Source organism: Sinohyriopsis cumingii, chromosome 9 (genome assembly GCF_028554795.1).
Source record: "Sinohyriopsis cumingii isolate HCF-2022 chromosome 9, ASM2855479v2, whole genome shotgun sequence".
Classification (NCBI taxonomy): domain Eukaryota; kingdom Metazoa; phylum Mollusca; class Bivalvia; order Unionida; family Unionidae; genus Sinohyriopsis; species Sinohyriopsis cumingii.
Window position 1 is genome coordinate 54822780 of NC_142969.1, and position 14238 is coordinate 54837017.

A 14238-nucleotide genomic window follows, 5' to 3' on the forward strand; every position below is an offset into this window, starting at 1 on the left:
ATTCTTTTTATCAATCATGTATGTGGCACTATTAAACAATGCCATAATGCCACTGTTAACACAACCAACCTGAACTCCAATTCCATATGTTGTATCATCTACTCTCAAAAGCTGCCCTTCAATCTCAATGAATGCCTCAGCGGGCAGGAAATATCTGCTTGTATCTTGGACTTGTAGTCTTATTCATCCACGTCCATCATAAGTATATTACTGACAATTATGCACCGATTCGTCTTTCAGGACTGGCGTGTCAAATGCGGGATCAGATACACGCTTTAACATTTTATAATATTCTTTGCTATATTATTTGCTGTTTAAAATGACATCCAAGCCAGACCACTTCCTGCTATTAGACTTGCAGTTCTATTTTTTCTCTCTCAGTGGCCTGTTGTTTTGTCAGTGGCAGGCTGGGTGACGGCATGCCCGCTAATTCTTTTAGTCGTTCATTTGCAGCCTGATTTATTATTTTACTGACACTTGTTGGCATTACTTTGGTGCTGGGCAGTTTTAATGGCTGCGGTTTTCGCTGTATTAATCTTGCAAAACTGTCTTGGATTGCTGAGTAACATCACCAATGGTGCTAATAGCTTTGTCACAAACAATGTCAATGGCTTTCATTCCTAATTCTTTTGCAATTGGGATCCCTTTTGGGGCCACCGTTCTGAATAGACCTTGAACAACATCACCAATCCCATCTCCATAGATAACTTTATATACTGGTAATTGTGAATTTATCACTTTGACCCATGTTCAGCATTATGTATAATCGTATTATTCTGTTATCACTGATCTAACTGATCAATCGCTGTAGTAAAATCATCTGTAATTTCATTAATTAGCATCCGATAAATGCTGCTATCCATGATACCACTTGTGATTAACTACCAACAAATAGCTGCTGCTACATTGATGATTTTGGGGAAAATTATTTCCGGCTAATCTTCCACCATTCAAAATTTCTAGTCGATCAACAACAGTGAAGATGTTATTGGGACAAAGTTTATTATAAATCACCTGCGATTTAGGTGTTTGTTTCTTTATGACCAAGATGTGTTTGCACATTGCAAGTGGCAAGGCCACATCCGGCTGCTTCTTCAGGTGACGATTCATGATGTGATTCTGGCTGTGGTTTCAGAGTGCTGGGAAGTGCCCTTAACTCAGCTTCTGCCATTTTTTTCTCTCATTTCAGATCTAGTACTTATGCCCAGATTTCTCCTTTCTTTTGCTGCTTTTTTAAGCTGACTCTTCATTTCTTCCTGTTTTTTTCTCCTTTCCTCCTGTACTCTTGCACATGTTCCCCTACTGACTGGTTAAAGATTTTAAAATCGTCACTATCATTTTTAGATCTGATTTGCTGAGTATTACTAACAAGACAAAATACATCTCTTACCCAATCGGCAGATTTCTGAGTGTAAACGTATTCTGGTTTTACATATTGTTCTCTACGATCCTATCCAAACCCAGCAATATCAAGTATTTTGTCTGGATCTCAGTAAATTTATCAACTACATGTATGTTAGTTCTACCTTTTAGTGGTGGCAGCAGCGGCGGATGAACTTCGGATTGTGTTTGAAGAGGTGGTGAAGTGGGTTGAAGACAACCAACAATAACCATGGGTAATGTCTCAAGGATTTTAATCGTGCTGTCTCAGTTGCTGCAACAATTTTTTGGGTTGGTTCGACAACTGGTTTAAATAAATGTCCTGTACCTTCTGTAAATTCCACCTGAGCTTCCTGATGCTGTTCTAATTGATATTTGACAGAATCATGAACAGGAAGATATTTATCAATTGCTTCTAGTCGCTGTTGAGATAGTTTAGATGTACGAGATTCCATAGTTAATGAGCACAGAATCACTCATTATTATTATTAAACAATGACTTAATTACACACTACACACACACTTTTTTTTACCCCCATGGATGATCACGTGGTGATACATCTGTGGTGGATACAAGGCTCAGATTAGTTTTTGGCAATTAAGAAATCAGCATTTTTCCAAGGCTCGGATTGTTGAATGGGTCCTAAAATGGCCCAGGAAGCTTGGTCAAAAACAAAAAAAAGTTTACTTCACCCCCAATTCCACTTCAATAAAATTTTGTTACGTTCATGATTATAATTCTTGTGAAGGTCATTTCAAAGAGCTAAAGTTATTTCCATCTAGTTTTGTGATTCCACTTTCATCGCACGTTTCGAGAGAAAGAGAGGAGAGGTGATGGGCAATAGTAACTTCTGCAGATTTTACTTGGAATTAAGCTTTAAATAACAGTGACAAACCTGATCCGACGTGTAGGCTACAAACTTGGACATGATAACACCATCTTCCATCTCAGTGTTGTCCTTCTTCATTTTGTGAAGGAACTTGGTTCTGGCAGACAGTAGGGTTACCAAGGTGGCCTCGCTGGCTGTACCCTTAAATTTGAAGTGGATTATGAAAAGAATCGATGGATCTCTAGAGCAGAGAGAACCTGCATACAGATTAAAATGGCAATCTATAGTCAAATCAAAGTTTTTATCATGGAAACAAAACTTAATTTTAAAGGAAACAAATTGGCAGTATAAATTGAACATTTAACTGGACAGGCAGCTTTGAAGTTATGACTATTAGAAAGTCTTTATGTTATAAATGGATGATCATGAAGGTGATGGAGCTTCTTGGGCATGCCCAGCAACAAGTGTTCATCCTGGCTCTGATTATGAAACACTCAAAAAGTGTCCATTGTTAGGTGGAATGTGAGCACTGTTGGCAATCCATCAGTTCACCCATGCATTATTCCTACAGAAGGCATGTGTGTGATATGAAACTTTTGCTTCCTAATACTAGATCATTTACTCATGAAAAACGTTCTGAACCAGAAAACCGGACTAGACCTCTTACATGCAATGTCATGAAAGCGCAATTGCTGAAGAGTTTCATTCTAGAATGGTCCGCTCTATCTGATTTGAACTATTTCAAACTTGACAATGATTAATGTATTTTACACTTTAGATTTTAATACGAGAACACAAATGAATACAATCTACATTAAACATTTTTGTTTGATAAGCTGCTTTTATAATGAACTATTCAGATATATTTTTCATGAATTTATTTCATCTTGAATGATTATGATACAGCAGCATGACTGACTCTGTTATAATTTGTATCCCCGTAAAAGGAAAATTAAAGCAGGTAATTTTGAGTTTAACTGTCCTAATCAGAAATGTAATTAGATTCTTGACCTTAATTACTTTACTTTTTGACCGCAATAAAAGCAACATTGAGAGTAAATTGGTGTCTTTAAAACAGTAGTTAGCTCGCTTGCTCTCTCTCTCTCTCTCTCTCTCGCTCTCAGATATATTGCTTTGTTTTGGGCATTTGCAACAGCTATTTTTAATCTATAGGGCAACAGACATTGTCCTGAAGACACCTCCCACTGCTGGTTATTCAGTACGATAATCTACATCAAAAGATTTGCATTCTTCCCAATAAATTAGAAACTCTTATTTCATATGCGTTATCTTGGAAACCTCATTACAAGTATTATCATTTTGTCTCCACAAATCAGAAACTCTTTCATCTGACCCGTGTCCGTTCAATGCAAGACAACAGAAGATCTCGTGGTCAACCAAAGGATTCCATATTGATATTCATGTCCTTATGGCTAATTTCAGCAAGTCCAGAAAACTCAAGATCAATTTGGCAGTCTTACATTATCTCTACCAAACTAGACACTCTTACATTATCTCTCCCAAACTAGACACTTACATTATCTCTACAAAACTAGACACTCTTACATTATCTCTACCAAACTTGAGACTTACATTATCTCTACAAAACTAGACACTTACATTATCTCTACAAAACTAGACACTCTTACATTATCTCTACCAAACTAGACACTTACATTATCTCTACAAAACTAGACACTTACATTATCTCTACAAAACTAGACACTTACATTATCTCTACCAAACTAGACACTCTTACATTATCTCTACCAAACTAGACACTTACATTATCTCTACAAAACTAGACACTTACATTATCTCTACCAAACTAGACACTTACATTATCTCTACAAAACTAGACACTTACATTATCTCTACCAAACTAGACACTTACATTATCTCTACCAAACTAGACACTCTTACATTATCTCTACCAAACTAGACACATTATCTCTACAAAACTAGACACTTACATTATCTCTACCAAACTAGACACTTACATTATCTCTACCAAACTAGACACTCTTACATTATCTCTACCAAACTAGACACTTACATTATCTCTACAAAACTAGACACTTACATTATCTCTACCAAACTAGACACTCTTACATTATCTCTACCAAACTAGACACTTACATTATCTCTACAAAACTAGACACTTACATTATCTCTACAAAACTAGACACTTACATTATCTCTACAAAATTAGACACTTACATTATCTCTACCAAACTAGACACTTACATTATCTCTACCAAACTAGACACTCTTACATTATCTCTACCAAACTAGACACATTATCTCTACAAAACTAGACACTTACATTATCTCTACCAAACTAGACACTTACATTATCTCTACCAAACTAGACACTCTTACATTATCTCTACCAAACTAGACACTCTTACATTATCTCTACTAAACTAGACACTCTTACATTATCTCTACCAAGCCAGACACTCTTACATTATCTCTACCAAAGCAGACACTCATACATTATCTCTACCAAATTAGACACTCTTACATTATCTCTACCAAATTAGACACTCTTACGTTATCTCTACTAAACATGACACTCTTACATTATCTCTACCAAAGTAGACACTCATACATTATCTCTACCAAACTAGACACTCTTACATTATCTCTACCAAAGTAGACACTCATACATTATCTCTACCAAATTAGACACTCTTACATTATCTCTACCAAACTAGACACTCTTACATTATCTCTACCAAAGTAGACACTCTTACATTATCTCTACTAAACTAGACACTCTTACATTATCTCTACCAAGCCAGACACTCTTACATTATCTCTACCAAAGTAGACACTCATACATTATCTCTACCAAACTAGACACTCTTACATTATCTCTACCAAACCAGACAATCTTACATTATCTCTACCAAACTAGACACTCTCGTTCATCTACTTCAAGTTCTCGTTTAACTTTATAATAATCTCTTCTACCTTTCTTGAGAATAAGTAGCACCATCAAATCTGAAGTTTTCTATGTCTTATTAGGTAATCTATACAAAAACTACATGCGTGTTGTGCTGTGAGTCGGTAGAAAAAGAATGAGGATGATGTGACACATAGAGGCAGGCAGGCCATGATGTATTCATATGCCGTATCAAACGTGTTCTTCTCCGACTAAGAACAAAACTCGAATGCAGCTTCACATACATGTATATTACATAACCCTTGCCTACAATGTCCGTATTGTCTGTTGCGTAGTGTGACTGGAATTCATTACATACCTGTATAACTCCTCCTCCTTTTCCACCAGAGCATGAAAGAAAATCTGGTGGGAGGTCCAACATCTTCCCCAGCCAATCAAGGGTGACTACTTCTAGCTCTGTGCAAGCTGGGCTTGTTGCCTGAAAATTTCATGAGAGAAATCCCTGTGAATGCTTTAGAATGAGTGAGTTCTTTTTGTATTTAGATAGTTACCTTTGTATTGAAGGGCTGATGTAAAGGTCTGTAGATTTTACAATGCACACACAGACATTTTAAAGGTGACACCCTTCTCATTGAGTCTTTAGCTCTATTAATGCGTTGCAGTGCTGTGTGTCAAAAGTGAGATCCTTCTGTGTCAAAAGTGAGATCCTTCTGAAACTTGAGGTGACAGGGTGGGTCCGAGTCAGCAGCACCCCCACCCCCATTACCACAAAACAACTAGAACATTTTCTTTACATTTAGATCTCATTAAAATTATACCCTGGAAATGCTCAAAATTATACCCTGGAAATGCTTAAAATTATACCCTGGAAATGCTTAAAATGCAGGAACTTCTAGGGCTCACCCCGACTTAAGGTTCCATTCCACACACTATCACCTACTCCTACCCCAAAACAGTAGATCTGCCAATGGACCTAACGTTTTTGTTCGACTACATGGTTTATATTGTGTAAGTAAAGTAAAAGAAACAAATCATGTTGGTACTACATCGTTTGAATTCAGCTCCTTATTCTTTTTCTGTACATGCCAGTCATGGTGAGAAAGTGTTGCGCCAAAACCCTATACTTCCGTCAGACCAAATCTGGCTGGTAGGGTTCAAGAGTTGTAAATATATGTCTAAAATGAACAAAAGAATGAGTTATCAATGACAGCCCGACTGACAGGGCTCAAGTTCCAATGTCACAGCCCTGTCATTGAGCTAGGGGTGATTGTTTTCACTTATTTGCTAATGTGTCTTTAACACATCAAGGGTCACTAGCCTGGGGTAAATCTACGATGAAGAGATCAAGATACCCATAGCATACTGCTGCCTCTCCACTTAATCAAACAGGCAGTGGTCAGCTATTAAGTTTTATGGATGTAGGCCAAGACATGCTTAAAGGTGAAATCGGGGGGGGGGGGACCCTCCCCCTGCTCCTTTATGTAGATGTACATGTATGATTTTGCCCATCAGTTTAGGAATCGACAGGGTAACAGATAATTAAGGAGTATCTGTGCATGCAGTAGCGTTTTATAGCAGCTAACCTAATAGTGGCTATATGATTCTAGCTAAAGGTAAGTTTGAAATACAGATGGAGGACAACAAAATTTGTTTCCGTCTTCCATCTCTGGTGGGGGAGAGGGGAGCAATATCCAAGAAATTACAAACATCAGCCCAGTATTTCATTTCCCAGCACATCTGCAATGGTTTGTTTAGAAATACCAACAGACAGCAACCAACATAAAGTATATTATTGTTATCATCGATGCATAAATAACCCACACAGATCGTCTATTTAAAATCGATATTATGAGTCAGCAATGAAAAGACAGCATTACTTTAATTTTTAATAGAAATAAAAATGGGATCTCTAAGCTTGAAACGTGACTTACGCAAGCTAAATCACTGGATTTGATGAAGCAATTACATGGATAAGCAAAGCGACACTGAATTTGATGAAGTAATTACATGGATAAGCAGAGCGACAAACATAACATTATTGCTTAACGAATGTCATAAAAACAACATATCAGCTGTAATAATACCATGAAACAGATGCCACAGACACTAACAGATCAGCAGTAATTGTTCCATGAAATGGATGGTATAAAGACACTGACAGATCAGCACTAATTATTCCAGGAACTGACAGATCAGCAGGAAATGATGCAATAAAACCATTAAGTGCTCAAAACAGTAAATGCTAGATGAAATGAATGGTAAAAGTAGTAGGTTTTGCTAATATACTGAGAGAGAGAGAGAGATAGAGAGAGTTTGCATTTGTCAAGGTAAGGACATAAATACTGTAGAATAATGTAGACAAATCATGGTCACTAAAGTCTACTTCTATATACAATAAATAGGTGTCCACTACTTCAGAACTGATTAATTAGCTGACGGATGTTTTTCATGGAAATGAGGCCATTAATTAATAACTGTTGGAGCAAACAGATTTTACCAAATGCTCAATTAGAAATGCTAATTCTATGAAGAATTAGCTATAAAATATATTGAGTAATAATTTAACAGTAAAGTGTACATTAGAGCAAAAGATCTCATGCAAGTGTCAGTAATAACTTTGTATTTATTTTATCTCAGTTTCATGTAAATTTGTAATCTCAGTTCTATGTTTAATGAATGCTTTGCCAGGGTCAATTATTTATTGCTTTTATATTATCTTTCGTGTATTAGTGCTGGTTATCAGATTTCAGCTGTTTTTATGTGTGTCCGTTTGTACATAACTATGTGTCCCTTTGTACATAACTATGTGTCCCTCTGTACATAACTATGCATCCCTTTGTACATAACTATGTGTCCCTTTGTACAAAACTATGTGTCTCTTTGTACATAACTATGTGTCCCTTTGTACATAACTATGTGTCTCTTTGTACATAACTATGTGTCCTTTGTACATAACTATGTGTCCCTTTGTACATAACTATGTGTCCCTTTGTACATAACTATGTGTCCCTTTGTACATAACTATGTGTCTCTTTGTACATAACTATGTGTCCCTTTGTACATAACTATGTGTCCCTTTGTACATAACTATGTGTCCCTTTGTACATAACTATGTGTCTCTTTGTACATAACTAATGTGTCTCTTTGTACATAACTATGTGTCCCTTTGTACATAACTATGTGTCCCTTTGTACATAACTATGTGTCCCTTTGTACATAACTATGTGTCCCTTTGTACATAACTATGTGTCTCTTTGTACATAACTAATGTGTCTCTTTGTACATAACTATGTGTCCCTTTGTACATAACTATGTGTCCCTTTGGACATAACTATGTGTCTCTTTGTACATAACTATGTGTCCCTTTGTATAACTATGTGTCCCTTTGTACATAACTATGTGTCCCTTTGTACATAACTATGTGTCTCTTTGTACATAACTATGTGTCCCTTTGTACATTACTATGTGTCCCTTTGTACATAACTATATTGTGACTCTTTGTACATAACTATGTGTCCCTTTGTACATAACTATGTGTCCCTTTGTACATAACTATGTGTCCCTTTGTACATAACTATGTGTCCCTTTGTACATAAGTATGTGTCCCTTTGTACATAACTATGTGTCTCTTTGTACATAACTATGTGTCTCTTTGTACATAACTATGTGTCTCTTTGTACATAACTATGTGTCTCTTTGTACATAACTATGTGTCTCTTTGTACATAACTATGTGTCCCTTTGTACATAACTATGTGTCCCTTTGTACATAACTATGTGTCTCTTTGTACATAACTATGTGTCCCTTTGTACATAACTATGTGTCCCTTTGTACATAACTATGTGTCTCTTTGTACATAACTATGTGTCCCTTTGTACATAACTATGTGTCCCTTTGTACATAACTATGTGTCCCTTTGTACATAACTATGTGTCTCTTTGTACATAACTATGTGTCTCTTTGTACATAAGTATGTGTCCCTTTGTACATAACTATGTGTCTCTTTGTACATAACTATGTGTCTCTTTGTACATAACTATGTGTCTCTTTGTAAATAAGTATGTGTGTTATGAGCAAGATTAAGCGAGAACAAAGGAAAGACAGAAACACAAACTCACCCAAGTGAAACCAAGGCAACCAATACCATCGGACAAAATATCTGCCAAAATAGCTGGAAATGAGCTTGCTGTGAGATAGTAGGCATGGAAGTGAGGATTATGCCAGTGGGTTACCTAAAATTAATAATTGAAAAAAGAAATTACTATATTGTAAAAATGTTTATATATATATATATATATATATATATATATATATATATATATATATATATATATATATATATATATATATATATATATATATATATATATATATATATAAAGAGAGAGAGAGAGAGAGAATTATATACACCAGACGTAACAGAAAATCCTATTCCTGGATTCTACAGAAGAATGCTTGATAATAGTAGGCAGAATTGATATTTAATACAAATAATACTATCATACAGGTTAGAGAATTTTTAATTCATACTCTGCAGAGATTTGAACCCAGGTTCGCGGGTAAACAGCACCCATCGCCTTGCCTGCACACATGAGCCTATATTCCATCACGACTTAAAGCATGCATCACCAAAAAATGATGTAACTGAATCGGTGTTATATGCACTCATGTGTAGCAGACACACTCATGTGATGATCTAGTAATTAATTCTCATCTAATCAACACAGTCAAAGACTGGGGGCCCTGAGTGGCCGAGTGGTCTAAAGCGTTCGCCATTACGGATCACTGCCATCTCACCTCTGTCTGCGCCGGTTCGAGTCTCAGATTCAGCCAATGTAGATATGTGAGAAAGCATGCCAGTAGCTTCTCGTGGGTCGGTGGTTCTTTCCGGGGTTTTCCCTGGTTCTTCCTCCACCATTAATACTGGCCGCCATATATAGCCTATCGTGTGCTGAAAAATGGCGTTAAACCCCACAACAACAACAACAACAGTCAAAGACCAATAAGGATGAGGCCTGCCACAGATTTAATACAGTAAATTATATCCTAAGTGTAAAGATCAAGAATGATGAGGCCTGCCACAGATTTAATAGTCAATATCCTAAATGTAAAGAGCAAGAATGATGAGGCCTGCCGCAGATTTAAGACAGTAAATAATCTCCTAAATGTAAAGATCAAGAATGATGAGGCCTGCCACAGATTTAACATGGTCAATGATCTCCTAAATGTAAAGATCAAGAATGAAGAGGCCTTGCACAGATTTAACATGGTCAATGATCTCCTAAATGTAAAGATCAAGAATGACGAGGCCTGCCACAGATTTAACACAACCAATGATCTCCTAAGAAATGATAGAAATGCTTATGGTAAGATATGAGTATGAATCATAACAAGTAAATTTGAAATGACCAATGTGAAGGGATGATGTGCATATTTTAATCATTTCTAAAAAATGGAAATGTGTTTAATATTTGTAATTTTGAGGCATTTCAATGCTAAATATCAAATCGATGAAAATCATCCATCTTGGATATCAAAAATCACTAGCAAAGTTTGCAAATCTCCTGTCATAAGCAGACTTTTCCGTGCCATCAGATTTATATAAAATTTGCATTTGAGTAGACTATCTCCTGTCAAAGAATTATTATAATCTTTACCAAATTAGTTCTGCGGGCAGCTGATTAAAATATGGCCAAGAATCTTGGTTCTGTAATATTACGGTTATTTGTATTTATTATTGTGCCACCATAGACCAGGCATGCACATCCTCCACCAGGGTGTGGGTCAGATAATCAATTTTTAAAGTATGATGTAAATAGGTGATAAAATCAAGGCACCAGAAGGCCGTAATTTGCATGTTAACATCTTTGAGCAGAGTTTATTTACAACAAATATAATAATAACAATAACAGCAACAATATCGACTACTGCTAGTTTGTAACCACTACTACCAATATCAAGGTCATCGCAACTACATCAACTGCTAGTGTTCTGCTATCAGTGCCAATATAAGAAGCCAAAACATCAACAACAATGCCACAATTTTTACTACCAACATTAATAATGGTCTAGTGGTTAGAGCGTCTGACTAGGATGCGGAAGGTCGTGGGTTTAAACCCCAGCAGAGTCATAACAAAGACTTACAAAAATGGTACTAACAGCTGTCTCACTTGGTGCTCAGCATTAAGAGGTTAGTGTTAGGGTTGGTCAACCTGGTGTCATGATAATGTGAATGGGTGGGGCATCAGATGCTACATTCTGCGGCATGATGCCCCAGTGCTAGACATCACTATAAACTGCCACTGCAAACATTGTAGCGATTTAATTGAAAAACTGTTAAAGCAACGTTAATAATCCAAATCACAAACACGCATGAATAATGCCAGCAAAAGTTTTGCTACTACCACCACCAAATTGTAATGAGACCATCATCATATTCAACATAGCATATATGCTTCTATTGTTGTTTCCCCTGCTGCCATTAATATCTTTACCTAGTCAGCAAAGTGGTCTATAAATGTGAAAAATGGGGGCGGGGGGGGGAACAAACAAAAAAAACAGAGAAACAAAAGTGAGATATCGAGGATATTTTTGCATGGTGTAACGATACTGATTTGAAATTGAGCAACCTATCTTGAGGTTACATACCCCGGGCATTATAACTCTCTCGATATCTTTGAATAAATCATCCCAGGAGTCGGGGGATTCTGGGGCGCAGTCGGGTATCAGATGACGAAGGTAACCGGGTTGAACATCCGGGTAAGGCTGGCGTGTGCGGACATTTTCCAGGTAGCTGGCAACATAGTCAATCATTTCCCGTCCACGTCGTCTGAACTCCTCAGCGTCCATATTTGTTTTAAATTCTTAGAGATATAAAAAAAAAAAAAAAAAATAGGAAACCCAATAATTACTAATAAACTAATAAACAATGAATGTTCTTTCGCTCTGCTTTTCCTTTTTACAGAGGGACACATGTAACCTTGTCTGGGAGAAGTATGAGGCACAGATGTGGCAGGGCTTAGTCACAAGGCGCTACGCGAAGTGAACAGGCTTGTGAAAGAGTCTAATGATACTGTTTTTGTTTTGTTTTTTTTTGGGGGGGGGGGGCACCAAACAGATGCCCCCCCCCCCAACTTAGCCAAAGCTTTTAAATAGTTTATGTGTGTTTGTTACCCCCAAAGGTGTGTTGTTTTTAAAGAAATTTTAAAAACTTTTGATTTAGAAATTTGGAATGGGGTATTTCTAAGTTTCCCTAGTGTGTCTATAGGGTTGTTCATCTGAGAATGATTTCTATTAACCTCTCGCAGTTCCTTCCCTAGTAAATTTGTCGACCTTGCTAGGGTCACCTACGTCCCATGTTTGCTATGTGTGTGTGCTATATGTTCTGAGTGCTATTTTTTGTTTCCATGTTGGGACAGCAAACTATGCCAAATCTAAACAGAAATCCCAGTTGTCTTATCTTCTCCCTTGTTTATGTTTACACCGGGAGTGTTCATTTAATTTTGAAATTTGGCGAGGAGTGTTCTTTGTATGTACAATTTTGAAACCTTATTGGTTTATATGTGTTTATTAAATTTATCACTCTCGCATATAAAATAAGATTAAACTGTGCTCGAGGTGGGGTTTATACTTTTTTATTTTCGTATATCTCTCGAGCAGGTCCATCTTTTATTTGAAATTTATGCCAAAGAGCCAGAATAATTCTATATGAAGATTTTCTTCCCTTTCGGGGTGGTTTGTACGGTATAGAGCTGTACTATTGTTAGTAATGAGAAGTGAAAAGTAAGAAAAAGTACGATTTAAATATGTATTATTGTATAAATGTCCAATCCATAAGGGTTCCTTTTCTAGACTCTTTTATGGGCCTGTTCACTTCACGTAGCGCCATGTGACATAGCCCCATAACGTCCTTATCTGTACTTTTCCTTATGGTGAACTTTATCTCTTTTTATCTATTATTATAATTTGTCCGCATACTTTCATTGTTGTGACTATAAGATTTGTAAATATTTTGTAAAGTGTGTTTTTGTTAAAGTTACCATCTAGATATAGTATATTTTGTTGTTTGTATGTATCGTTTTTTTTGTATTTCTGTTATTACTTTTTCTCCATTATCTTTTGTTTGTATGCATTGCAGCAATTTATGTTTTTTATTAGTCGGCCTTTTTTACACAGCGGAAATTTGGCCGGTACTCTGACCATATGCCGTCTCGCTGCAGCCTCTCCCGTCAACCACGCATCATGCATGTATTTGAAGCAGAGGCTTTGAATTTTTAGGGAGCCTAGTTTCGACCAGTGCCCCCATGCTATTTTCCAGTTAACATACATATGCTCTTTTTCTATTTTACATGGTATTTTTCCTGTTATTTCCTCTCTTATCCAAGTATAAGTAAGTTTCACATCAATTTCCCATAACTCTTTTCTATCTCTATATTTAAATAATAAATCTTTTTAATACTTCTAAATTTCCTAGGGCTTTCGAGCAATTTAGTAAGATAATTGTTTTTATAAATATCAATCCTATTCCGTAATATAAAACCAAACCAGTATATATATATATATATATATATATATATATATATATATATATATATATATATATATATATATATATATATATATATATATATATATATATATATATATATATATATATATATATTTTCCCTCCCACGGTAATTTGGGGTCTGCATTTATTCTTTTAAATCTATTTAAAATATTTGTTATTTTTAAAAGTGTTGGGCTAGGTATTCCTATCCCACCCCTTTCTTTGGCCCTATATAAGGTTTCTTTATTAATATAATGCATTTTAATATTCCATATGTATTTTATAATTTGATTATCTATATTATTTAAGGTAAGGTTATTTATGTCAATAGACTTCATGATATAACTGACATTGGCATACATATATGTTTTTGCCACTTGGGCTCGTTCCATGATGCATAGCGGCGTTAGTGCCCAGATATCAACATCTTTTTTAATTTCATTTTCTATTTTTTTTTTTTACAGTTTTCTTTTTCTTCATTTAATCCAAAGTATACACCTAGTGCTTTAACTGTATTTTTAAACAGATGTGCTGGTAAAACTGAGTGTTTACCTCGCCAGTTGCCTATT

At 35.9% G+C, this 14238-nt stretch overlaps 1 protein-coding gene across 3 annotated transcripts in view; it reads right to left on the reverse strand.

The window, feature by feature from the left end:
• LOC149791847 (aromatic-L-amino-acid decarboxylase-like) overlaps nucleotides 1-14238 on the reverse strand; it is a 56450-nt gene that overhangs the window by 32318 nt on the left and 9894 nt on the right. For all 3 annotated transcript variants that reach the window (XM_089970352.1, XM_089970354.1, XM_089970353.1), the window contains 4 exons: nucleotides 11770-11984; nucleotides 9240-9353; nucleotides 5480-5599; nucleotides 2277-2411 (listed from right to left, as the gene is read on the reverse strand). In XM_089970352.1, the coding sequence (XP_089826478.1) occupies nucleotides 2277-2411; nucleotides 5480-5599; nucleotides 9240-9353; nucleotides 11770-11970 (570 nt within the window). In that variant the 5' untranslated portion in view covers nucleotides 11971-11984. The remainder of the gene's footprint in view (nucleotides 1-2276; nucleotides 2412-5479; nucleotides 5600-9239; nucleotides 9354-11769; nucleotides 11985-14238) is intronic.